We start from the raw sequence: 25,125 nt of genomic DNA on the forward strand, positions 1-25,125 counted from the left end.
TCCTGGAGCAGAAATGGGAAGAAATTATGGAAAAAAGACACCAAAATCCCAATATGTCTTGTTGTTGAGCTTTTTATAGGTAGGCAAACATATGTGCTTGCCTAGATTAATAAAAAAGCTCACAACAGCAGTAGCAAGAATGTGTTTTAGAAGGTTCAGTCTGGCAAGGACCAGACTGAGGAATGGGCTTTTTTGGTAAACAGACTCCAGCTATCCTAAAAACAGTTACCTGTTTTTGAAGGCTGGAGTCTAGAGAAAAGGTTTAAATTATGGGCTTCTAGAAGAATAATTCTCAGTGATAACTTAAATCAGCAGAGGGTATGATACGAACTGAACCATGGTTGGAAACTATGCTTGAATAATTTTGGAAGAAACTGAAGGAAAACCTATTACATTTTAATCTTTTTTAAAAATTGTATTTCCTGCCCTGGCAGTTGAATGTTAAATGGGAACTATTAGTTATGGGCTAAAATGGTCTTTACATGGAAAGGACAAGAGAAGAGAAAGTAGCTGGTTTTCATTATTACTACTAATCTTATTACTATGTTTTGTATGGCAAGCATCTCACTGAAGAAGGATCAAAAATAGAAAACCAGGATATTCAGGTTCAATCACTTGCATGTCCCAAATCAAGACTTTGAAAAGAGGATGACAGAGGAGAAAAGGTAGATAGGGGAAGAAAAAAAAAAACCCCAAAGAGAAAGACAAAAGATTTGTGTCAGTGGGAGGCTGTGCTTCTGCTGCAAATCTGACCAGGAGCCTGGGTCTGTGTTAATGTAAGTAGGGACAGAGAACATCCCTGTGGGCACATGTCTGGGGTGGGTAGGAGGGACCTGTTAATCCCTTCCCTCTTTTTATCAATTCTGTCAGCTCGTGTATCTTATGGAAAGCTTACAGAGCTTCAGTGAAAATCAGTGACTCCTCAGAGACATCAGAGTTCTGTGTTCAGCATCAATGTCAGGAGTTCCCAGTTCATTTTAAACATCTGAACAAAATACTTTTCCTTCTAGTATTTGTAGGACCATTTAAAATAAGAACTAAGAGGAATGCATTTCTATTTCTGTCTGGAAGGTGATAGTGAGGAAAGGGGCTCTTTTCATGCTTTCTTTTTTAATGTAGACAAGTAGTCCTCACCAGGCTCAGCATACAATGTGTCATCTTTGAGCCATCAAGGTCTGGGACATGAAGGCTTGCAAAGATCAGGCCAAGTCACAAAATGTGCTTGAGAGTATGACTAACTTGAAAGCATTCTCAAATACATGTGTCTCAAAGATATTCTCAAATATCTTGCAGACATTTCCTCAACTATTCTGATTTTTCTTGATAAACATTTTCCACTCGTTTTTCTATTTGGGAAAAGCATGTAGCTGTGGTTGTAACTGCAAGCTGGAAGAGCAGAAGAAGGGAGTGAGCTGCTCTGTTCCAGCTGTGCAGTTGCTTCCCCTTGCAGTGGAAATAATTGTGCAATAATGTCAAGAGTGGGCTCCGGCTCCGCGAGACCTAAAGATCTTGTCACTGTCAAGACAAGTTTTTACCACTGACAGCAGGCAGTAACAGATGACCCAATGTGCTTTTTCTGAATACCCCACTGGATTATTTCACGAACTCATTCTTTGCTCTGCTTGTTAATTTTCAAGGCAGCCTTTTTTAGGATTGTTTTCAGCATTCACTTGAACTCTCAGTAGCCTGAGTGAGCCTGAGCAATGTTCCATGTCCCACATTCCTGTGCTTTTGTGCCTAAGTGAGGGTGACCAAGCTTCTTGTTCTGGGGATGTTTAGAGCATGAATTAATCAACTTTGTTAGAAGTAAAGTTTATTATTTTACAGTGGAACCACATTCTTTTACCTGCTTTGGACCAATGAGGCAGGGTGTTAGAGAAGCCCAGTGGAACTAGGAAGAAAAGTTAATTTTTGGGATGGATTGTTGGGGCTTTTTTTGGTACAATTCCTTTATTTTAAGGTGAAGGGCAGGTAAGAATTATAAAATGTAACTATTGATCTGGAAGTCAAGTGAGCAGCCAAAGAAAAGCCATATACTTGCCTCTGCCCTGCTTGCAAAAGGTTCTGCTGCCCAGCTCCTCTGTGGATGCTGTGTTATGCAAAGCCATTAATCCCGTTATGTCTTTAATTTTTGCAGCCTTGCTATAGTTTCATATAAAACTTGTGACATTTACAGATCATAAAACTATTAGGTGAGGCTGAATGAATTTACAGGGCTGAAGTTAAATCCTGGTTTTCTCTGGGGAAGTTGGGTCGTACTGATGAGTCTGTTCAATCCACCTGAATCCTCTCTGTGGACTCTCTCCTTTGTTATGATTTTATCTGTCTTCATAGCAACATGCATTTTGAGATAATTTCTTCCCCTGGGACCCTTCTCCCTGATGTTAAAGGACATGGAGATACCTATTGTTAATGTTAACACGTGGACTTGGGGAATACTGTGGAAGGAAGAGGTTTTGCAAAGGCAAGGAGAATCTGAGGACCATATCTAAAGCTGGCACTCTATTTGCCCAAGTTGGGCTTTTTCTGAGTAAAATATGTGTCCATACTGCTGTTTGTGAGAAGCAGAAAGGGTGATATCAGTCATAGTTCTTCAGCATAACAAACATTTAGTGTATTTTTAAGCTAAGTCAGAAATATAATAAATTTATCATAATATCCAGTAATGCCTAGAGAAAATGTATTTTATTGCTGTTTTTAGTGTCAGTTCAGGTGGATTTTCCTATCTGGAAAGGCTTGAGATTCATGATAAATTGTGTTACCTGATGAATACAGGGTGAATAGTTAAGCCAGATCTTTAGTTTGCTGCAGGTCAGTGTTGTGTCTCATCTGACAGAGGTGTTCAGACATAGAAAGGGGGATCAAATGTTCCAGGTTGAGATTGAGTTGATCCTCTCTTGGGCTCAGCAGATTAAACAACAGGTACTAGACCATTGAGACCACAGAAACAGCTTTACTGCCTCATTCCTTTTGGGAAAGGAAAAAAAAGAATGGGTAAAGGTGGCAGTTCTGCCCTTCTCCTCTCATCCACTTGTGTCTTAATTTCAGCAGCTCTACAGTAATTCCAACAGAAACTGCAAAATCATAATTTTGTTCAAAGTGCTATCTATAGACAGGTATTAAAAAGAGCTTGTTGCTTGTTCCTTAATGTAAATTCAGTTAGATGGTTTCATTTAAGGCTGGGATTTTTTCCCCCCATTCTTGACTTTGTGCTTATTTGTTCAGTGAGTGGTTCTATCTCCACTTACACCACAACAACAGCCTAGGCAGTGCTTGAAGAAATCTGAGACGGCTCTTTAGAATCACAAAATGGTTTGAATTGGAAGGGACCTTAATGATCATCTAGATCCAACCTCCCTGCATGGGCAGGGACACCTCCCACTAGACCAGGTTGCTCAGAGCCCCATCCAACCTGGTCTTGAACATTTTGAAAGAGGGGGCATCCACAACTTCCCTGGGCAACCTGGGCCAGGGTCTCACCACCCTCATAATGAAGAATTTCCTCCTAATGTCTAAGAATTTCTTCCTAATATCTAAAATGGTGGCAGCCACACAAAATGGCAGCAACTTACGTTGGCATGTGGGGGGGAGAAACGTTAAGAAATCTTTTCCAGCATTGGATGGTTTTCCTTTTAGTTTTCCAAGTCCAGACTTGATTTTTGTCCTCTCAGTGCTGGCAGTGTGTCTTCAACAGCTGATCTGATGAACAAAATGGCAGCAACTTACGTTGGCATGGGGGGGAGAAACGTTAAGAAATCTTTTCCAGCATTGGATGGTTTTCCTTTTAGTTTTCCAAGTCCAGACTTGATTTTTGTCCTCTCAGTGTTGGCAGTGTGTCTTCAACAGCTGATCTGATGATGTCAATCAAGCAGCAGAAAGCTCTTCATTGTGTTTCAGGGCTGCACTCTCAACCAATTGTCTCTGCTTTGCTCTGTTGCTGCACTTCCCTCCTTTGGCTGTTCCTGTGAGCAAGATAAGGTTTCTAATTCTGATGTTTTGTAGCTATAGGGAAAAATGTGAAGAAGGCAATGACTAGAGAGTAAACACATCAGTGTGACATTGAATTTAGAGCCAATCACCTGGTTTGCAAAACCCAAAGGGTCTGGGATAACACTAGAGGGAAGGAATCTGTCTTGCTCGGCCATTCACCAGCTGTTGTCTCATACTGCAGTGTGTCTTGGGTCTGCACCAACAGGACATGGCAAAGAAGGGAAAACCATAGTAATTGTGACTTCAGTAATGTTTGATGTCTTAGCTCTCCAGTTTATCAATCTGTTTTTTCAAACCAAGCAACTGGATACCAAGGACAGTGTATGTTCTGTAGTCTTGAATTGGGGTTGCAGCACATTTAAGTTCTGAGTTGTTTTTAATCTGACTGTTTGGGAGGAGTGGAGAAGCAGCAATCAATCTGTAGCATTGTCAGTGGAAAGTCATCAATAACTGGGTTTGTCAAACCCTGCTTGTGCTGCCATGTTGTCTGATTTACCTGTGTGAAAACGAGCTCAGCTTCATCATTACATCCTAGAAAAATGTTTCCCTTGTATTTGCGAATGAAGCTTAGTTACAAATAACTTATCTGGAAGGGAGAACCAGCAGGAAGAACACATCACCACTGGTGGCAAACCATTAGAGCAAGTGACATTTTGACAGCAAAAAATAAATAAATAGATTTGCAAAAAAATTCCAACTATTGCTGGGTTGGTTTTTTTGTAGTCATGATTGCAAAGGTAGATTATCACTAAAAATCGAATTGTTATGGTGTAAGATAACATATTGCAGAGTTACATGGTCTTCTCCAGAATATGAGCTATAAAAGGGGCTTCTTTTGAAGTGTGCTGGAAGATGTGCAGTTGACAGGATACATAACCCAGGGGAACTGGTACTGTTAGAAGTTTTAGGCTTTGTTGTACAGCAGTTGGAATGTGAGACTGACGGGCTTGTTCAGTTGCTCACAGTTGTTCTGAGTTTTATAGGTCAGAAATAAGTGGGAAAAAAAATGCAGGTAATCAGTAGGACAGACTGATGTGGCTCTGACACTTGGTATCTTCTAGTTCCAAAATAAATACTGTAGGAAGAGAGAATTTTGCTTACTCCTATAAAAACAAAACGTAGGATCCTTTTGCAGTTTGGTGCTGACTGTATCTCAGAACACCCAAGATCCCTATAAAATCCTGACAACACCCCCAAAGGTCATTTATGGAGGTCACCTCTTTTTGCCTCCCACACTCCCTAGAGAAATTCTGGTCTACCCACTCCTCCATGGCCACCCACCCGCAGATCAGCTGAGAAATCATACTTTGTTAAGAAAAACCTTTGTTGGGAATGTTATTTTTGTTCTTTGTTCTCTTCCCTTCATTTGAAAGATGTCTTTTGTTTGCTGTAGTTCAAATACTGTAGTTTAAACATGCATCATTCATGGCACAAAGAAATTAAAACTGAATTTGTGTATTTTAGCTGAATGTAAAAAATTAGACTGGGGACTTGCTGTTGTTTACATACATGTGTTTTATTCCTATTTGTGTTTCAAGAAGTAAATGAAAATCAGTCTAATCATAAGAATGTTCTTAAGCAAGCACTTTTAGATGGATCAAATTGGTTTTGAAGCCTATAGGAGACCTGTAGCCTTCACCAATCACCATGCAGATGTATTTAGAGTAAACATTATTTAGCAGCAATTCTTAAATCTACACCTTCATATACAATAGGAATATAAACAGTACTGTAATTAATTGTCAAAATTGAATGCCTTTGGCTGCAAGGAGTACCTTGGGTCAGTGTCTGTTTATGTAACAGTACTCAGGGCTATTGCTGTGTGCCAGTGACATTATCACACTCATGGTGTAACCTGCTCAGTCTGCCCTACTTGGCCTTTGCAATAATCATTAACAGAACTAGGAATCCTGTAAGGCAAAATGCAGTGAGCATCTAGGATGGGAATCTTTCCACATGTGTACCCTGTCCCCTCGGAAGCCCAGAGGATTGAAAGCAACTGTTACTGATGGACAAGTTTTCTTGTGTTTCTTTTTAATGGTCTCTGGTTTTGCATCTGGTTTAAGTTAGATGGTTCATAATGCATTTGTGGTTGTTTCCAAGCTGCTTTCTCCCTTGCTTTCCCTGCAGGTGTTGCAGGGTGCTCAGCTGATAGCTGTAGCTTCTGCTGAGCCTGCCTCAGGGGGTGTGGATGGATCCCCGCTCCAAGGGAGTGACATCCAAGTCCAGTATGTGCAGCTGACACCAGTGACAGACCACTCTGCGACTAATCAAGTATGTATACAAACCTCTTTGCCATTTGATTGTACTTAACTTGATTGAAACATCTGTCAGTTGAACTATGTAGCTATCCACAAATACTGCAGCCCCAATGAGTGGATGATCCTGTTTCCAAACCATTTAAAAAGCCAATCTGTAATAAGAAACATAATTTTGTTAAAGGTATAAATGGTCTATGACTATTCCTGCTCCTATATTCTTGCTCAGTGCCTCAAGAGAATAGTTATTTTGGTCCTCATTGTTTTTCTGAATCCTTGAAGGATGAGAGACAAGTTAGAGGACAGAGCAAAAAAACTTGCTTGGAATCTGTCCAGAAAGTATTTTTCAGACTGAGGTTTCTCTTCAAAATGTTATTCCCTTTCTGACAGCAGTTTTCCAGCTATTTTGATCAACAGCCTGGATATCCCACAGGAGTCACAGTGTTAGCAATTGTAAGTGAACACTTGATCCTCTCGGTTACAGTGGAGGAATTTGTTTTATTTTACTTCTTTTTCCCTTTTTATATCAGGTTTGAACAGGCATGTCTTAGAGCCTAGAAAAAGTTTCTCATCAGCTTGAAGCTGTGACTGTTAACAGCACAAGAACATTGACTTAAAACAGTTGTCAGTTTTCCTGAAGATGGTTCCACATTCCTCCACGAACCCACCAGAGTGGGCTGCTTTTCTTGAGAATGCCAAGTGGTTGTGAAAAATAAACTCTTGCTTCCTAGCCAAAATATAATGGTATCCTTAGCAGCCAGTGTTAGAGTAGAATTTTGTCTGCTACATACCCAGTTGTGCAGAGAATTCTGATCTGGTTACAAACATTTGGATGTTGAGTCTCTTGGGGAGGTGAAATAAAAAGCCAATTTAAAAAAAAAAACATGAAGGGAATCACATCCAGACGTTGCATGCACAAAATCCAAGTGCTCAGTGCTTCTTCCATGGGCAATGCAATCTGCAGGTGGGTTTGACAGATGAAGTTAGAGCATATTAATTATTCCAGGGGCAAAGAGGGCCTCAGGCTGGAGGTGGAGCCACATCTCTGCTTGCCCAAGTGCTTTCTGTGCCAGCTGGAGCTGGTTGGGAGGTCAGAGCTCAAAACTCTCTTAGTTGCTCCACGCTGGTGCCCCACCAGGATGTTGCAAAGTGTTTTTCAGAAAAATTATGCCAAAAAAGATCAGCCTGCCTGGCACGTGAGCATGTTATGCTGTCAGATGACACTCTAGTTTTCTGTGCCACTCGTCTTCCCATGTGGACGAGCCCTTAAGAGTCATTGCTCCCTCTTTGCTTGATTTGTCCTTCCACGAAGCTTCTCAGTGTTTTATTCATAGTCACTTGGAATGATGGGCTGAGCAGTATGAGTGTTGCTACAGGGATCATGCCTTATTTCTTATAAATCCTCAAGTAATGCTGCCTTGTTTTCATGTCTTGCAAAATGTAGAAATGCAGAATGTGGTGATGACGACGACTTTGGATTAATTCTGTGCTCAAATTCATATGGCAGTGGTAAATTTTCTTAGATTTGGAAAAAACCCACCACTCCAAGTCTAAAGTGGGCTTCTAACCCTTCATTCAGTCTTCTGCTTCTGGTCTGAATGTCGGATAAATATTCAGTGTTGCTGCTGTTGCTGTTATTTGGTAATTACATTCCTTCAAGACAGTTTTTCTCTAATAGAAAAGAAAACTTTGGGCACTTGACAAGTTCCCTGCTATCAAATTCAGCAACCTGACAGGCTTACCCACCCCTTTGGCACAAACTTGTGAAAAATTTTAATAAACACCAAATTATCTGTGCAGCTGAACAGGAAAAACAAAGTCTTGTAGCTGTCTGCAATTACCAGCAACAAAGCAGAGAGGTGAAATAATTTGGCAACAAAACCTTAATTTTGGAGCAGTGCTTTATCATTTTGAGCCTGCTGTGTTTTTATTTGAAAAAATAGATTGTGGCTGTGCAGTAAAACCTAAAGGATGGGAAATCTACCCTTGAGTCTTTGTGGGTTGTCTGGCAGATGGTAGGCTCAGAGCATAAAGCAGGACTTGGAGTAAGACCTTTGATAACAGAGGTACTGCCACAGAAATAATTCTGTACCCAGGGTGTTACATTGAGCATCTATTAGATGAATTTATGGAGGGGAAATCCATCAAGGGCAGATCTCTGGCATCTGTGGGAGTGTACAGGAAAAGATCATTAAAAGCTTGCCCTTTTCTTGTAGTTTCTCTGTGCTTGTGACACTGGCTGCTATCAGGGGAAGGCTTATTGGGTGTGATGGACTTTAGCCAAGCCAGTACAGCTGTTCTTAAATACTATTCATCTTATAGCTCAAAAGATAGGGTTTGTTTCATAATCTGGTTTTCCTTACTCCAGCTAACTTGGCTAGAAAGGCAGTTTGCTGTGGGATTATCCTTTCACAGCATTGTCAGACTACTGGTAGGCAGCACTTTAATTTTTAAGGAGACTTCTTTTGGAAGCTGAAGTCAATTATGTTTACTTTAAATACTTTCACAGAGGACAGGTTTTGCTTGGAAAGGGAGTAGAATCAGGCCTGTAGGAAGAATTTAATTTGAGAAAAAATTGACTATAGTAGCACTGTTCTAATTTTACACAAAAGACAGGAAGACTGAAGAGGGTGCAATAACCACTATTAAACCATACCCTGCATCAGCTGGGGAAATTCCAAGTACAGGGCAGACAGTTAACTTTATTCTCCTTAACTACAGCAGTTCTGTCACTCTGGGACTTCCTATTGTCTTTTCTACAATTGTCCTTGGTGGACTTTCCTTCCATAACACTGTTCAGCTCCTACCCCCAAGTTGTCAGTACGTGCATCATGCTGGGACGAGTCCTTCCACACCTTCAGCACATCTGCCAGACAAGGGTTTGATTTTGTTTCTTTGCAGAGCTGACTCTTCCTTGGAAAGACAGGGAGAATAATTGTCTGCTGTTCACTCTCTTCATGCCACTCATGATTTTATAGATCCTTATTCATTATTTCAGCCTTCTCTTTCCAGCCTGAAAGGTGCTTGTCTGGTCTTCATGTGGACTCCTGATGTTAGTTTTGGTGCCTTTGTAAGTGTATTGACATTTCATCTCTCTTCTAGAGCTGATACCCATACAGATTTTGCACAATATCTACAAGAAGTGTATCTTAACAAAATATGTCCACGTTCCCTTGGCTACACCAGTGGAAACCTCTTTTGTTTTGATGTACTAATTTCCCATTTCCTTTTGCAGGGCACTGACACCCTTCAATCAGCAATCCAGCCCGAAATGCAGATAGAACACGGAGCAATCCAAATTCAGTAAGAAGATCATGGAAAGCTGTGTCAGCTGGGATGCCAGGGAAGCCCAGTCAGCAGTTAAGTGCTGTAGTCTTCAAGAACAGGAGAATGGCAATGCCTATTAAGACTAATGGTCACAGCTGTAACATCTCCTGCAAACAGCAGAGTTCTGATGAGTTGGGTGTCCTCACCGGGGATAAATCAGACCCACTTACTTAAATTGGAGCTGCATCACTGCATCAACTGAGGAGCTGGCCTTCAGAAAAAAGAAACAGCCTGCCCTTAACTCTTAAAGCTGAAAAAACCCAATCTGTCAGAAAGAGGGAAAGAAATCTAATGAACCAAACCCTGAGACTAAATTAATGTTTCGTCTGTTTCATTTCTTCTGTGAAACGCACCACCTGAATGTCTGCAGATCCCTTAGGGAGTGTATTGCTGCCTTGCAATACTTGCTTTACCACCTATAGAAGATCAAGAGCTCAAATATTTTTCACTGTTTAAACAGCTTTTTTTTTATTTGCTATGGTGTTTATAACAAAAATGGAAAATATTTAAAAAAAGAAAATCCCATAACTGCAAGTATTAGCCTTTTGCTGGTGTTTTCTGTTCAGTGTAATGAAAAATGTATTTGCAGGAGACTAACAATTTTGTTTGTACTGTTGCTTAACTACTTTTCTAGGGGAAAATGCTTTAAAATGCTGTAATTATGCATTTCTAATTAAAAATAAATGTGTATTTATGAATAGTGCAGCTCTTAAGTTGCTCTCTGCCTTTGCAATGAATATGGTTTGATTGGGCTGGACGAGTGTAGCTGTGGAGTATTTGAAGACAGACCCCATCTGGCAAACTGCTGTCAAACTGAGAAGCAAGATTAAATTTATAAGGAACATACCAATATTAGAACATGTCATTATCTAAGTGTTCAATGGGAAAAAAATGTGATAGTTAACTTTTAAGTCTGAAAATTCAATTCTATACAATGAATTTTTCAAATAGTTTGTTTTAAATGTCAATGATTCCTTTGAGCTCTCTCCCTTTTAGTTAATCCTGCCTCTTTTGTCCGGACATTTCTGGCAATACCTCACTTTGGGATCCATCCATGAAAAGCTGGGCTGCAAAAGTCTGATACCTCTCGTTCTCCAACCTGCAACAGCAGAGTGAAATCCTCTCTCCAGTGAAACTTAGAGAAAATTTGATGTTGATTTCATGAAAGCTGCATTTTCATTTTTGCTAAGCTGGAGTGGAAAGGATACGTGATTGTTACAACTTGGTTATCTTCATAGTGCACAATTTAGAAAAATTCAGTGTGTCCTGGGGAGGTGTTGCTTTGTGTTTGTTTTTCAGCTGACTTGCTAGATAGTTTGTTAATATATGGCTCATAATCCACTTAATATGTTAATGAAGAGGGCACAGCCATAAATCCTATGTGGTTGAATTCAGGATCATATTTTTTTTAATGAAAGGCAGGGTTAAGCACACCCAGTTTCTGGGAATGGTGTCCTGGTAAGTGTTAACACTTGATGTCAATTCCTACTTCTCTTTAGGATGCTTCTTGACGCACAAGCAGGATGCAGACTGAACCACAGCTCCTTGAACACAATGGCTGCAACAGGCTAAGAATTTGGCGACTCTTCTGTTTCTTCTTTTAATAGTGATTCTGAGACTGGATGATGTTTGAAGAGCTTGGCATCCAAACAGAAGCCTAAAAATAAAGCAAGGCCTGTGCATTTTAGCTTGGCTGTTTATTTATAATTTATCACTTGGAAATGACAGTGAGAAAGCTGGGATGGCAAAGCCACTGTGTGCTACTCCATACCACTCTCTGGCTATATTTGTGTTGCTTTCTTGCCTTCTTCAGAAAGTTTTGCTCTTACCCAGCTTTTCTGGGCATCTTTTGCTTTCAAGTGAAACACACATGCATTTAAAGTGTAAGGTATGGAGCTTTACTTTATGGTGCAATTAAGAATTCTGTTCTCTTTGCATTTTTCAGCTCAGGTACGAGATGAAATTGAGTTGAGAGGTTTCCTTTAGCCACTGGACTGCTGCATGCTCCAGTCCCATCCACTCACAGTGACTGTAAAGGTGTGTCAAGCAGTGAAATAGCATTTACTAGATTGCAAGAGAATGAGACCTACTTCACCAGTGTGGAATGGAGAGAGCAGAAATCAATTGAAATAAATAGGTAAGGAGAGCAGCTTGCTAAGGCTTCCCTGTGCAGTCAGATGTTAAGACTGCATGTTCCTCAAGATGGGAGTAGTTCCCAGTGTTATGTCAATGTTTACGTTAGTCTAAGCTGTGTCACACTCTGTTTACACTTCAAAGAAAACAGAGTTCAACCTTGAGCCAGGTATTCCTATGAGTAATCCCTGTCTCTGTTCCCTTTCTGTAGATTTCATGTCCCTGGAAGATTTATGTCCTTGTCCAGAGAGGAAATGTCTTCAGGAATGTTTTATGTGCTTTCTAGGCATCATAGGGTGTGTCACGTACAAATAAGTCATTCCCTGGAAGAGTAATTCAGGAATTAATTCCCTTCTAGGAAGTGCTTGTGATGGTGAAGAGTCCCTGAGGTTCTGTGCAAGGGTGAGGGGTATGTTCATGCAGGGATTATCATAACAATAAACTATCAGGGAACAGTAAGAATCCTAAAAGTATTCTAGGAGAACTCAAGGCAAGAAAATCTTGCAGGGGTACAGGGTGTTTTGCCTGGCTCTGTGATCAGGTAGGTTGGTGGTGCTTCCCCAGTGATATACTTTTGCCCTTTAAGATTGTTCAGCCATTTTCAGTAGGTCAGCTAGAAATGAGTTCTCATTATGTCATCTCCTGTAATTCACAGCCTCTGCCCTTTTAACAAGAAGGTTCTTTTTCCCCCCAGCAAAACTCCTAACATCCTGACTTTCAGCTGTTATTTTTCTCCTCATTCTGCTTTTGTCCAAGAGGCAGAGACTGAGAATGTATGATGAGGTCTTCAGGAGGACATTTCTTGTAAGGTTAGACTAGGATCAGCTGCTTATTGTATTTGCACTTAATCTCATGACCTGCAGAACACTATTTTAATGGGTTTGATTTTGTTTAGTGTGAGAATTTGGGGGAGGAGAGCCTCTGGTTACCATTCTTGACCCCAGTGGTTATTGCCAAATTTATGTTTGCTATAGGCTGGATCTCACCATTTATCCTGATGTTGTACTAACATTTTTGACACGTAGTTGTGGCTGCACATGCAGTACAGTACTGAGAGAATGGCCTTTCAGATCACTTCATCTTGAATCCCACCTGAAAGAGCATCCATCTCATGGATTCTGAAGGGCTTCTGTGGTCCTGATGTAAAAACTAATCAATAGGTTATGGCTTGATGCATTGTACAACTAGAACTCAGTCTAAAGAAAGTGAAGGATGTGGGTTATTTCTTTTCTGACTTTCTTTCAGTCCTTGTTATTTTTACATAGTTTGTCTTGCAAAACAAAACTATAAAAATGAACACCCTTCTGTGACCCAAATAAACTGGAATGCTTTCCTTAGCTGTAATTTTAGGCATTTTGGTATTGACAGTTTGCCTATAAAGCAAGGAATGCTGGCCAAAATGTTCTCTAGTGCTTGTCTCCATCATGGAGATGCTGGCATGAGTATGGGTATGCTCTGGCAGCCCTGTGCTTTATTATCTGCTTCACAGAACTGCTGTGGAGTTTCATGTTAGAAAATGCAGTGAGGAAACCAATGGCTAAAAAAAACCCCCAACAAAATCACTGTAGAATTTTACTCTGCACAAACTTCTGTTGGCAATCAGTATTCCTTCTGAATTCCTAATTTATCTAAGTACTGAAAATGTAGAGCTCTAATTCAACAAAAAGCTGTTTCCCATTATCAGAAATAAGAATGTTCCTTTCATTCACTGTGATCCCAAAGCACTTCCCTAAGCTCTGCTGATTTAGGTGAGTAGTCAGCAGTCAAACCTCATTTCCTTGGATGAAGCTGAGAATAAGAAAGTCATTCAGTTAGAGTGGTGTTTGGGGTAAACTGAGATGGCTTTTTTCCTGTGCTGGTACAAGCAGACATACTTGATTTCTCTGCTAAACAAGGTTTTGACATATTTAGAGGTTGTTTTATACCCCACAAAGCCAGGAGTAACTCACCGTGCAGCAAGTGGAGGCAGAGGGGTTGGGCAGAGCTGCAGCTGGAACTGGAGCACGTGGGACATGGTGGCTCAGGTGCAGTGTGGCCAGGGCAAGGCCTTGACACTCCTCCCCTCCCAAAAGGTGCCAAGGGATTTTTTAATCAGGCCTTGGTCTTTAGTGTGATAAATCAGATGGAACTGGATGGAAACCCATTTTTCCTCATCCACAGCTTTACACACAAAGTTTAATTCAAGAGCAAATGTCTCCTTATTGGACTTCTTTGCCTTTTTGTAAACTTATGTCAGTTCTACTATGAAAACTTTCTCATGTTTGTTTCTATTCAGTTTTTTCTAATTTGCTAAGGAAAAGTGTCCTGTAATGATATTCAAGAAGATGTTGTATTTTGGGCAGAATGTTAGGATTTTTAGGATTTTGCTCACCAGGGTGAACATTTTAATTGATGGGCAGACTAGGAAAAGTTCTGTTCTTCTGATCCCTCAGGTTCATCTGTGGGTATGAATGTTTAAGTAAACTGTCCAGTTCCATTTCTGTCCATCAGCTTGGGCTGAGTGGGAGTTAATATACGTGGTATAATCTTCCATTATTTAAATATTTTCTTTCAGATGTTTCATACTAGTTAAAGCAGTTAATCTGGCTCTGAAACAGATCAACAAAAGCCTGGATGGAAAGCTGAGCTAAGCCTGGATGGAAAGCTGAGCTTAGCCTGCCCTCTCTCCATGCTGCATACACTGTGATGCCAGCTATGAGGACAGGCTGTCCATTGTCCCTCACTTTGCCACAATCTGGACATTTATGACATTTAATTAGAAAATAATAACTATCCCTGTTTTCCACACTCATTCCCTACTCTTCTCAAGGAACTTTTGGGATTTCTGTTTTCAAGATGCACTGAGGTTTGCTTACCAAGCTGTTGAGTGCATCATATCAGGAACTGAGAACTGAAGAACTGAAATCAAACCGACTTTACTCTTATGTCATTACCACAGGGAAAACCAATCTCCTGAATTTAAAACAATTCAGGTTTTAAGTGATGAACGTGTCATTACCACAGGGAAAACCAATCTCCTGTATGTATATTTAAAACAATTCAGGTTTTAAGTGATGAACTATATATTAAAGTTGCCATTGGCTTTTTGAGTCAAGCAGAAAAAAAATATTTGGGGAGCTTGCCAGGACCATTTGATGAGCTGAAAAGTGCAGTTCAGCTTGTGTGGGGTGTGTGTCCATATACACATCTATTGCCATCTTGTTGCTTGAGTTTGCACGGGGTTGGCTCATCTAGTACTTGGGCTGAAGTTGCCTCTCTCCTCCTTTTCCTTTTGATGTGTTTTTTGCTCCCTGCTTCCTTCTGTAGGATTTGTCTTTAATGTTACAAAAAGCCTAGATCCATTTTGCTGCATTTGATCTTCACCAGAGGAGCCTGGCTGCTCACCTTTAGTTATAAACAGCCAGAAATCATAACCCCTCGTGCTGCTGGATTCTGACTTGGATTGAACCGAAAGAACAATGAACTTTGTGCACCGGGAAGAAGCTCTTGTGTGGCTTATTGAACAGTGACCAAAATTGCCACAGGTGGAAATCGTGTCTGCCCTTAATTAGCAGCGGATTCGGGTTAGTGACCAGGTTTCCCTCCTGCTCCTGCCTGGCTGTGCTGGTTTGGGTTTAACTCGGCCCAGCAGGAGGAACGAGGCCGAGGAGCAGCTCCTGGACTGGGACGAGGAGCAGGTGGGTTTTCACTCATGGGTGGTGGGCAAGACAGACTCAACTTGGGTAAAACCGGTAATTTTATTCAACATGAATCCAATGCGGACGGGACGGAGAGGAGACAAAGAGCAGGGTTTCCACACACCAGCCCCACCCCTGCCTCTTCCCGGGCTCGCCAGCCTTGGGATCTCTGCTCTGGCTCTGCTGTCCCCCCTCCAGCTCAGCTCTCCTACCTGCCCTTCTGCTCTCAGGTCTTAGATCAGTTCTTTCGTATGTTAACCGAGCCGGGGGAGCTGCTGGCAGGAGCCGTGCCAGAACCAACCGGCTCACTGGTAGCAAAACTCAACCTTCTGCCACCTCCCAGGTGAGCACACGAGCGCTGGGAATTGCACTGGGAATTCTGCTGACTTCCAGGCTGGGTTAAACAGCAGCTAAGCTTGCTCGTTTGATGCCTTTCCTCCCCGAGATGACGCTTTCCCTCTCCCCAGTGTCATAACCCACTCAGGGCAGCCCTTCTCTAACCTCACAGGTTGGTGTGATTTAAGGAGCCATTAGTGCTGTTGCTGTTTCTGCAGCAGAGCAGGCTCAGTCCTGCTTCCTCTCCAGCGTGTGAAACGCTGTGCTCTCTCTTTGGGGCCATCTGCCTTGCATAATTGCTGTTATTATTTAACAGCAATTTTATTACTCAATCCTTCTTCAACTCCCTTAATCCCCCTGCTCTCTTCAGCAAAACTAGAGAAGAAATAAAATTTAAAAAAAAAAGCCAAAATGTTTGTAAAAGAGGAGGTGGGAGGAATCAAGAAAAAGATGAGGAACAGTTTGTTGGTTTGATGTGAATCCCTTCCTCCCTTCTCATTCATTCAGGTTCCCTTCAGCTCCTTCCTGCAGTTAAACGTGCAGCCCAGGGAGGTGCTTCACACTGAGAAGTTCTTCCATGTTCTGAAACACAGTAGTGACAAAAATTGCCAACTTTTTATCCAAGAGACAGCAGCTCTGGAGGTAGGCAGGGGCAAGGTAGAGGGTAGAGGTTTGGGGTTTCCTTCTGATTTTATTTTTTCCTCTTAGTTTTTATGTGTCTTGTTTATACCTTGCTCTATTTTTAAATAGTATCTATGGTTCTGGGGGGTTTACATCTGTTTTGGGTTCTGCCTGACATTCCTTCGAGTTCTATTAAATGGACCATTATAATGAAACCAGGACCTTCTCTGGCACCTTCTGTCTCAGAATTTTTTATAATTTTATTTTTTTTAAATAGTGCATCTCCATGCTTTCCACTGCTGACATTTTCCTGCATTTTCGTTGAAATTTTCCTGTGTGGTGAAAACTGAATGCATCTTAGTAAAAATATTTCTTTATTTTTGTTCTACTTTTGGTAAAAGTTGGAAGGTATCTGGTATTTCTGTCAGAAAATCAGCTTTTGGAGGAATATTCTCATTAGGATCTTTGACCTCTGTGCATGTCCTTGCATGGATTGACAGTTTTTTCCATGCCTATTCCTTTCTTTGAGCAAATGCAGCACATTTGGCACTGATAACACATCATAGATAGTATGTGGTTTAGTATTGTGAAGAAGTTTTTTGTGTGTGTGGTTTTGCTTTTGTTTTGTTTTTACCTGTGTCATTTCACTGCTCTGCTTCATGGTGTGGAGCTCCCTGTGCTGCACAGAAATAAGCCTGACAGAAAAGTGTGCTTGGATTTGAGCTCCCTCAAGTCTTCTGGCTCCCAGTCCCTCTAAGTCTTTGCTGTTTTAATCAAACGTGCATATTTGGGCAAATGGAGGGTAAGATTTACATAGCTTTGATTGGAGAGTTGCTCTTGGGAAGAAAAGACTGGCTGGTGAAGAGCTCTTCAGTTTGGGCTGGGAAAGAATTGAAAGAACTGCAATAAGCCAGTCAAATTCAGGTGGGAAATGAGGCACAGTGTCTGATAATGTGTGTGAAGGAAGATTAATGACTGAACAAACTGTCTTGAGGGGTGGATTCCTCATCTTTAGGTACTTTCTGCTCTCATTTGGCTGCCACTGGCAAGACTATCACCAGATGCAGCCCCATAGTTTGTGATCTCACAGCAGCCTGGCACTCTGTGATAACTGTGCCAGTGTTATCTCATGGGATACCCATGGTTCCCACAGTCTGCAGCTTCACCAAGCTCACAAATCCAGGCAGCAAAGCCCAGAGTTACTAAATCCATTCCCTGGACTCAGAGGATGTTGCCTCTGTTCTCTCCCTGCAGCACATGATGTAAAGAACAACCCAGTTAGGTACAGAAAAAGTCATAAAATGGACAACTAAGAAGTTTAAAATGCTGAGGGGTTTGCTGGTGTCCTGCAGTGGCTGAAAATTCTAATGAGAAGATACCCAAATAGTCCTAGGAATGGGACTGTCCCATGCTCTCTGTGAAGGGGGCAGATATCTGTCCTTTAAAAAAATTTCCTTCCAGGATGCAGATCTGATCATTAGCTAAAGAGGAGTGAAACACACAAGCCAGACACCAGAGGTTTTTGTTTTTTTTTTCAAGCTTAGTATTCCTCCAAGCACTAGCACATGCTCTCCAGCACTCAACCTTTTGTTGTGGCTCATTGCATTGCATGAGAACAGATGTGAGGAGCAGCTTCTCCACTGTTCTTCAGTGCTGAGAAACCAAGCAGACCAAACCCAGGCAGCAGCAGAGGTTGGCTCTTTAGTAGTCTAATTCAGGAAGGTATCAAGTTCTACCTTGAAACTGTGATCCCCCAGTGAAAGAAGGTTGGCCAAGGAGTGTCTGATGCCACTCAAGGGTATTCCTTCACCCTAGGGATTTAAAATCCCATTGTGCTTGGAATGAGCACTGAAAACAAATAACCTACATGGAAATACCAGATCTAGGTAGTGATGCATACAGGGACTGACACCATTGTCTGCCACTTGCTTAGGTACTGGGAGGAAGGAAGGGAAAGAAAGTTAATGTTGCATAAGTTCTGTCTAGGGCAATCAGTCTTCTTTATCTTAATGGCTGCATATCAGGGTGTTCATGTGTCTGAGAGACAAAAAGCAGGTATCAGAAGTCAAGTGACAGTGGCAGTTATCCTGCCCAACTGCATGGATTGGAGAGCACACGTTCTCATCTGCTTCACAGCTCTACGTGTGGGAGGGTTGGAAGTGCATTTTGCTGGGTTGTGACCAGAGGAACAGAAAAGGTTCTTGTGCACGGGTGCTTGTTTGTAGCCCACAGCAAAAGTCCTACTACTGAACAATACTTCTGCCCGTAGGTGGTCTGGGAGCTGAGGGAGGAAGGGTAGGTTGATAAAAATCATAAGAAAAGGAATTCAAGACGGAAACAGTTTTTCTAAAAAGGACAAAAAATCCCTAATCCTTTGGGAGCAGTTTCTGAGGGTCCATTGTTAAAAATAAAATTTGAAAGCTCTTACAGCACAGAGTTAATAAGTAGGGAGCATCTAAGAAAATACTTATTTCTCTCTTAACATTCTGTCTGCCTGCTTCTCTGCAGCCTATGTACCTAAGAGCTTTCTGTGGATGTTTACTAGACACTGCCAGCAGAAGGAGGGTTAAGTACTTGAGAAGGGGGTGGAGAGGGAATCCCAGCTTGGAGCTTGAGACTTTCCAGCTGAGAGAGAAAGTTTCAGAGATGCAGACGTAATCATACAGCACTGCAATCAACTCCTGTGTCAAAAGAAGTCAGGAAAAAGCACATAAATAACTCCACAGCCACACTTAATGTAGTGCAGGACATATATCAGTAATGCCACCACTTCCTCCAGGGTGAGTATAGAAAAGCTTCCTATCTGAATGCTTGCAAAATGGGTTTAAAATAGTTTGAAATGGCTTAGTGTAAACTTCAGAAACTGAGGTAGCTTTGAATTCAAATTACTTGGTACCAGATCAAATAGATACTCTTAAGTTTCAGGTTTCCTTGCAAATAGTCTGAAGAAATAAACCATGGCTGTCAGAAGCAGAATCTATATTGTTTCCTACCATAAATCTGAAACTCCAAACGAGCTGCCAAGGACTGAAATGCAAACACATTTAGTGGGAATGCAAATTTGTCTGTACTCTTTAATATATAAATTAGAATGTTTCTGTTTTAATGGCTTAACTCCTTCCAGCTAATTGCTTGAGCTGCTCTAGTTATCTGCCTGCTTCAGTGTGATGAGGTGAAGGTCTTCAGGTAATCCATGTGTTTAATCCACAGCTTCCTTGAAGCTGTCACATTGGAGTATCCTCAGTAACTCTGGTGTAGCTCTGCATTTTATTTGCTGCCTGTGTGATGCACAGCAGCTTATGTGAGGGCTGTGGGTGTTTGTGGGCAGTCTGCTGGTCTGTGGGATCCGAAGTCTTTTTGATTGATGCTGACAGAATGGAGGATGGAAGAGGAAAGAGATGCTGCTGCCTTGCTTCTCAACAGGGTGCTTTCTTCCCTGCCAGGTGGATGGTTACAGATGGCGTGTGATTTATTGCATTATTAAGATGATTATTACCAGTCTTTATGGAATGGTTCTCAGTTAATGCGTTTGAGTTCATAAACGGTTTCATGCTGGGCTGTGTGTTTGTAAAATGCCTGTTTTCCATTACGAAACTGGGAGATAAATGAAGATGACAGTCACATTTTCCTAACATAAATTTCTGCCTTTCTCAGTCTTCCTTGGAAACCATAAATTTCAGCAGAGTATCTGTGTGCTCCAGACATCAAAAAGCCACATTCAGGCAGACAGATTTACAAGCCTTCTGTTTTCCTTGGTCAAGTCCTTTGCAGAAGAAAAGATAGACATCCAAATGATAACAGAAAGCTGGGAAGGGAAGCAGAGTTAAAGAAGGAAGCTGTACAATGTAGGAGGGGAAGGAAAGCCTCCTGGGAGGACTTGTCTCAGCTGATACAATTCAGGTGGTGGATATTCTCCTACTATTTCTGTCCAATAAACATCATCTTGTTTTCCTGTTCCTGTACTAAGTGTTTTCAGCCATAAGTATTCAACCTTTTCTTCCTCACAGCTAAAACTCTTGTCCAAGTTGTTATCTCATCATGTCTCGATTAATGCAACATCCTTTTCTCTTGGCCTTGATGAGCACTGACTTTTGCCCAACTCATATCCATTCAGAAACATCCTCTCATTTGGCTTTTTCTTCTCTATCACATCAAATACTTGTCTGTACTTTTGCAGTCCTTCTTGGCCTGTCCTCCTCCTCCTCCATCCTGTTTCTCATTTCAGATCTGTTCCTCCCCCCGTGCTGCCCCTGGCACTTGACAGGAACAAAATTTCACATGCAAACAACCTTTACTTCTTGCCCTTCCTATGCTGTGTTGTTTTCTGTGTCTACCATGAAAATAATGACTGTTCCTGTTGCTTGCATGCTAAGACTACTTCCTGTTAGGCTTAAATATTATACTAGTATTATTCCTAAACATTGTTATTTTCCTTCCCTGTATTCCTGGTCTTTATGGGTCTTCTTTCTTTCTGAGGCTTGTGCCATCCTTCCTTCCTTGTGCAGCACCTGGCCTGTTTGCAGGATACTGCCAGTAATTCACACACGGATTTCCCTTGTCACCAGCTCAGCAGCACCTTTGCTCATTAATGCATCAGCACTGTTATTTGTCTGGTTTTTAATTATTATTATTTTACCTGCTGTGATCAAACATAATTGCCTTGGAGTTCACACAGACTCAAGGTTGCAGATTAGAAACCTGTCTGTGGTTTGTAGCCTGCTTTGAAGACTTCACATGCCCTGCAGAGACGATCAGACTCACTGATCAGCTGAAATAAGACCTTCCTGCCCTAAGATCCAGCAGTGCCATTACCTGCCTGGAGGGCAGGTTTCCTGGCACGGGTGTGTGGCCATGAAGACCCCCCAACACACACATGTTGGCATCAGGCTGTGTGTGCTGAATCTTGCAGATCTCCTCTTCCTAGCAGACCGTTACCAGGGACCATAACTTCTAGCCTCTGACTTTAAAAAACTCCAGCAGAATCAGGAGCTGAGCTGTTCAGTGATGACTTTGAGCCACAGCTTTTAGCAGAGATCAGTTCCTCCTGGGCTTCCTTCTGCCTTGCTGTAACATGAGCATTGGGGCAACACAGCAGCCACGTCCAAATGCTTCTTGAAAGTGCCTCTGAAAGGTGCCCCTGCTCACATTCTGTTTTGCTGCCAAACATAACAATAGTAATAACAAAGTATAAACAGTCAAATGAGACTCTGAGGCTATAGTTTGGGTTTTTTTAGTAGGTCCTTCACTGTTCTGGCATTTTACACCAGTCCCTTGCTCTGGTGGGACTAGAAGCCAGGCAGAAAGGAAACTCCAGATCCTGATTTTTGCTCCAGGTGGCTAAGCCCATCAGCAAGGAATATTATTTCAGGTCCCATATTTAGCAAAAAAATTAGCTTGATCTTGTCAGCTGCCGTAACTTCTAGCAAGCTGTACCATGGAAAGAGATTTAATAATCCAGATCACTTGCTGTTTTCTTAATGAGATATACCCACTTTGTTCTGGTGAAAAGGTTTTTAGGGTGCTGATTTTTGTCCTCCTGTTTGACTGATTTTGCCATGTGTGACAAGCCTGAGCTACTACTTCCAGGTGGTTGTTTGTTTCAGCTAGAGAAAACCATTTCTCTCTGTCATCCTAGTGCTTTTAAACAAAATCCCATCTCCAAACCACAAGATCCTATCAAGATTAAAGTTGTGTTAGGAGTGTACTAGTTTGATCCAGTGCCTACCTGTGAGATCTTGTCTTCTACACTAGATGTGGTGTTTTTTCCAAGAATATACACAAAATGGTTTATGGTGTTTTGTAAATATTTGTGCTATGAGGCTTATCTGTTTTAATTTGACAAATTTTCTAGAGCAGGAGATCCCAAATGTGGTGGGTCTGTTTCTGGTACTGTGGGTGCTGGGTGGGCAGGTTGCTCTGGGGGTGAGCTGGGGCAGGGTGTTGCTCTGGGGTCCTGCCTGGGGCTGGAGGAGATAGCAATCCATCTCCTCAGTCAGCAGGTCTCTGAGCACGGGGTGTGGTGGTGGTGCCAACACAATATGCAAAGCTGTTGTTGGCATCACCAGAGCAATGAATGAGGGAGGGCAGAGTGTGTCTGCAACCACCAGACATTTTTATCTGCTTTGCAAATCATGTGTTCACAGCTGAAAAAGAACTGTGTTCTCCAGGAGTGTCTTGTCAGCGTTTTTCTGGCAGCAGTGATGGGCACGTTCATGGTTTGTGGTTGATCACAGATAACACTGGTCTTCTTCAAGAGGTACTTCTGCTTTTAAACACACCAACAACTGTGGTGAAAACCTCCATTCCTTTTGAGGATGGAGGTTTGACAATTGTTTGATCATCACCAAGGTATACATGGCATAGGTCTTGTGACTGACCATGCTGGTGATGGAGACTGCTCATGTCCTCTCTAGAGGCACATCACAGCCTCTAAGGCCTGAAGCCTTGCTGCTCCAGTTCCCACTTGTACTCTGATCAGCATCCTTTGTTCCCTGGAACAGCTTTTTGTACAGCAACACTCTCAGGTTGCTAATTTGAGGAGCTGAAGTAGGGCAGCTTTGTTTGCACATTGTCATTCCAGGAAATCCTGGAATCTCCTTGTCTGTTGTGGCAGCTGGGTGCATCTTACCAACTCCTCTCTGCCTGATACCTTTCCTTTATTTCCAGTACATGGAATTCAGCTTTAAAGCTCCAGCTCTTTCCAAAGTGAGCTGAAGCTTTGTGTTGTGCCTTTCCTGCACATTTTCCCCAGATGTAACCATCAGCTCTGTAGGCTTTGGAACACTCCTGGATACACCAACAAAAACGTTGTATTTTCCAGTGAAACACCTCTGGTGCTGAACAAAACTCAAGTAACAGGCAGAGGAAAGTGTCTCAAAGAGAGTGCTGAATGCCCACAAACATGCATTTTATTTTTCTAAGGGCACCTGCCAGAACACTGCTGATGCACCAAGGACAGAAATATATTTGGCATTAGACATCTCTTAAAAAATGTCTCTCTTTGTAGCTAATGGAAAATGTTTCTTTTTAACATATCCTTATAATTGTTTTGTCTATATAAAACTTGTTCTTGCAGTAACCCGTGAATATAACAAGTCTGTTAATTATTTTCCTTGCTCTGTGGTTGGTAACAACTGCATCTTTTCCAGCTCTTGGTGCCATTAGTAAGACCAAACTTTCTGTACACAACCCTGAGTTCTACCTCATTACTATAAGCTCAGTGCTCCTCTGGCTGGTTCTGTTCTGCCTCGTGCTCCTCTGCTTTGAAATCTGCTCCCACTGCAGCACCATCTCTGTTTTCTAGGAAGCCTTCCCTGAACTAATCTTATTGTCCTCTATTTTTTCTCAGCTTTGCATTTGATTTGGTTCTAGTGGATTTCAGCTCTGGTGAGGCTTTTTGCTACTGAGTTTTTCTTGAAGGTACCCTTTTCCTCTTGGCAAAGTAGCTTCTCAGAGCCAAGAAACTAATAAAAACAACAATCCCAGAACCAAAGGAGAATCAAATCTGCCATGGCCTTGCAGTGCTTGCATTTGCAGGGCTTGTGGTGGGGGCTTGGGTAAATCTACTCCCAGCTCTTCAGCCTGGTTTAGCATAAGGCCTCCTTCTAGCACACCCACTTGTTCCAAATAGTCTGTTCATGACCTCTGTGAAGCACAGCTCATGCAGGGAGCAGCTGTAGGCAGCTGCTGGGCTCTGCTTGGGATCACAGACACCCCAGGAATCCCATGTATTCTTGTAGAGAAAGCCCAGAGCTCCTTTAGCTGCATTTTATGAAGTTGAGTTTTATGGATAATGAGTCCCCTTAGCAAGCAGACTGCAGCTGAGGGGTTCCTTGTGAGCTTGGGAAGCATCTCCATGCTTGGCTCCTTTTTGATGTGGAATAGCAGCTGTCTTTTCTTTCCGCCACTGATGTTTTCTTGGATCCAGGGAGGAATTAATCCTCTAGGTAAGTCAGCCCCAGTCCTGCACAGACTAAAGGAACCAGCAGACTGTTGCTGTGTTGATTGTGGAAGGGACACAAGTCTTGGGATAAAAGGCAGTTGTAGATGTCAGTGCCCAAGAGAGCTCGCATGGGAGAAGCACAGACAAGTGTGATCACCCTCACTGGGCAACAAGTCAACCTGTCCTGGCTTTCATTCTGGCCTGGGTTATTAATCCTGTTGGGTTATACATCAAGCAGAGTCTGTCTCTGACAGATGAACTCTTATTAATGCAGCTACGTGACTCCTGGGAGGGGGAGCAAGCAACCTGCAGTAACCAGCATTCTTGTCCTGGTGTATGGAATAAAGAATCCTGGAGTGTGTAAACATGCCCAGCTTTTCCCTGTCTTCCAGTATTTTAGTTCTTAGCATTTGCCATAAATAAGGTCAGTGTCTAAGTAATAATACTAAAACCTGATGGTAGTTTTACATTGTGGGGTGCTGTCAGTCCAGTTAGTCTGAGCTCTTGTCCTCATGTGTCTGGAAAAGTTCTATTTATATACAATGTACAGAGGCTTTTTCCAGTTTCAAGGTGGAGATTTGCTGAAGGCTTCATCTGGGTCATAGTGAAAAATGCTGGGATAGACTGACTCATTCTCCTGCTATAAACAGCTAATGTACATAAACTTTCTATTTCTTTTGCACTTCTTGCAACCTCTTTTTATCCTGTGTCTGGAATTGACTTTTTTATGGCAGGGAGATGAATCCAAGACCAACTATACTCAGTCAGCTTCTCCCAGTAATTGAAGCCTAGTCTTTAAGCTATTTGAAGCAATATCTCACCATGTGCCCTCTTCAGCAGG

The 25,125-nt window shown here is 41.9% G+C and overlaps 1 protein-coding gene across 7 annotated transcripts in view; it reads left to right on the forward strand.

The window, feature by feature from the left end:
• Window positions 1-9,555, forward strand: part of BANP (BTG3 associated nuclear protein) — a 125,032-nt gene extending 115,477 nt beyond the window's left edge. For all 7 annotated transcript variants that reach the window (XM_010001097.1, XM_010001096.1, XM_010001102.1 and 4 more), the window contains 2 exons: window positions 6,121-6,264; window positions 9,484-9,555. In XM_010001097.1, coding sequence (XP_009999399.1) covers window positions 6,121-6,264; window positions 9,484-9,555 — 216 coding nt within the window. The remainder of the gene's footprint in view (window positions 1-6,120; window positions 6,265-9,483) is intronic.
• Window positions 9,556-25,125: the final 15,570 nt, after the last annotated feature.

Source organism: Chaetura pelagica, unplaced genomic scaffold, assembly GCF_000747805.2.
Source record: "Chaetura pelagica isolate M959 unplaced genomic scaffold, ChaPel_1.0 scaffold227, whole genome shotgun sequence".
NCBI classification, from domain to species: domain Eukaryota; kingdom Metazoa; phylum Chordata; class Aves; order Apodiformes; family Apodidae; genus Chaetura; species Chaetura pelagica.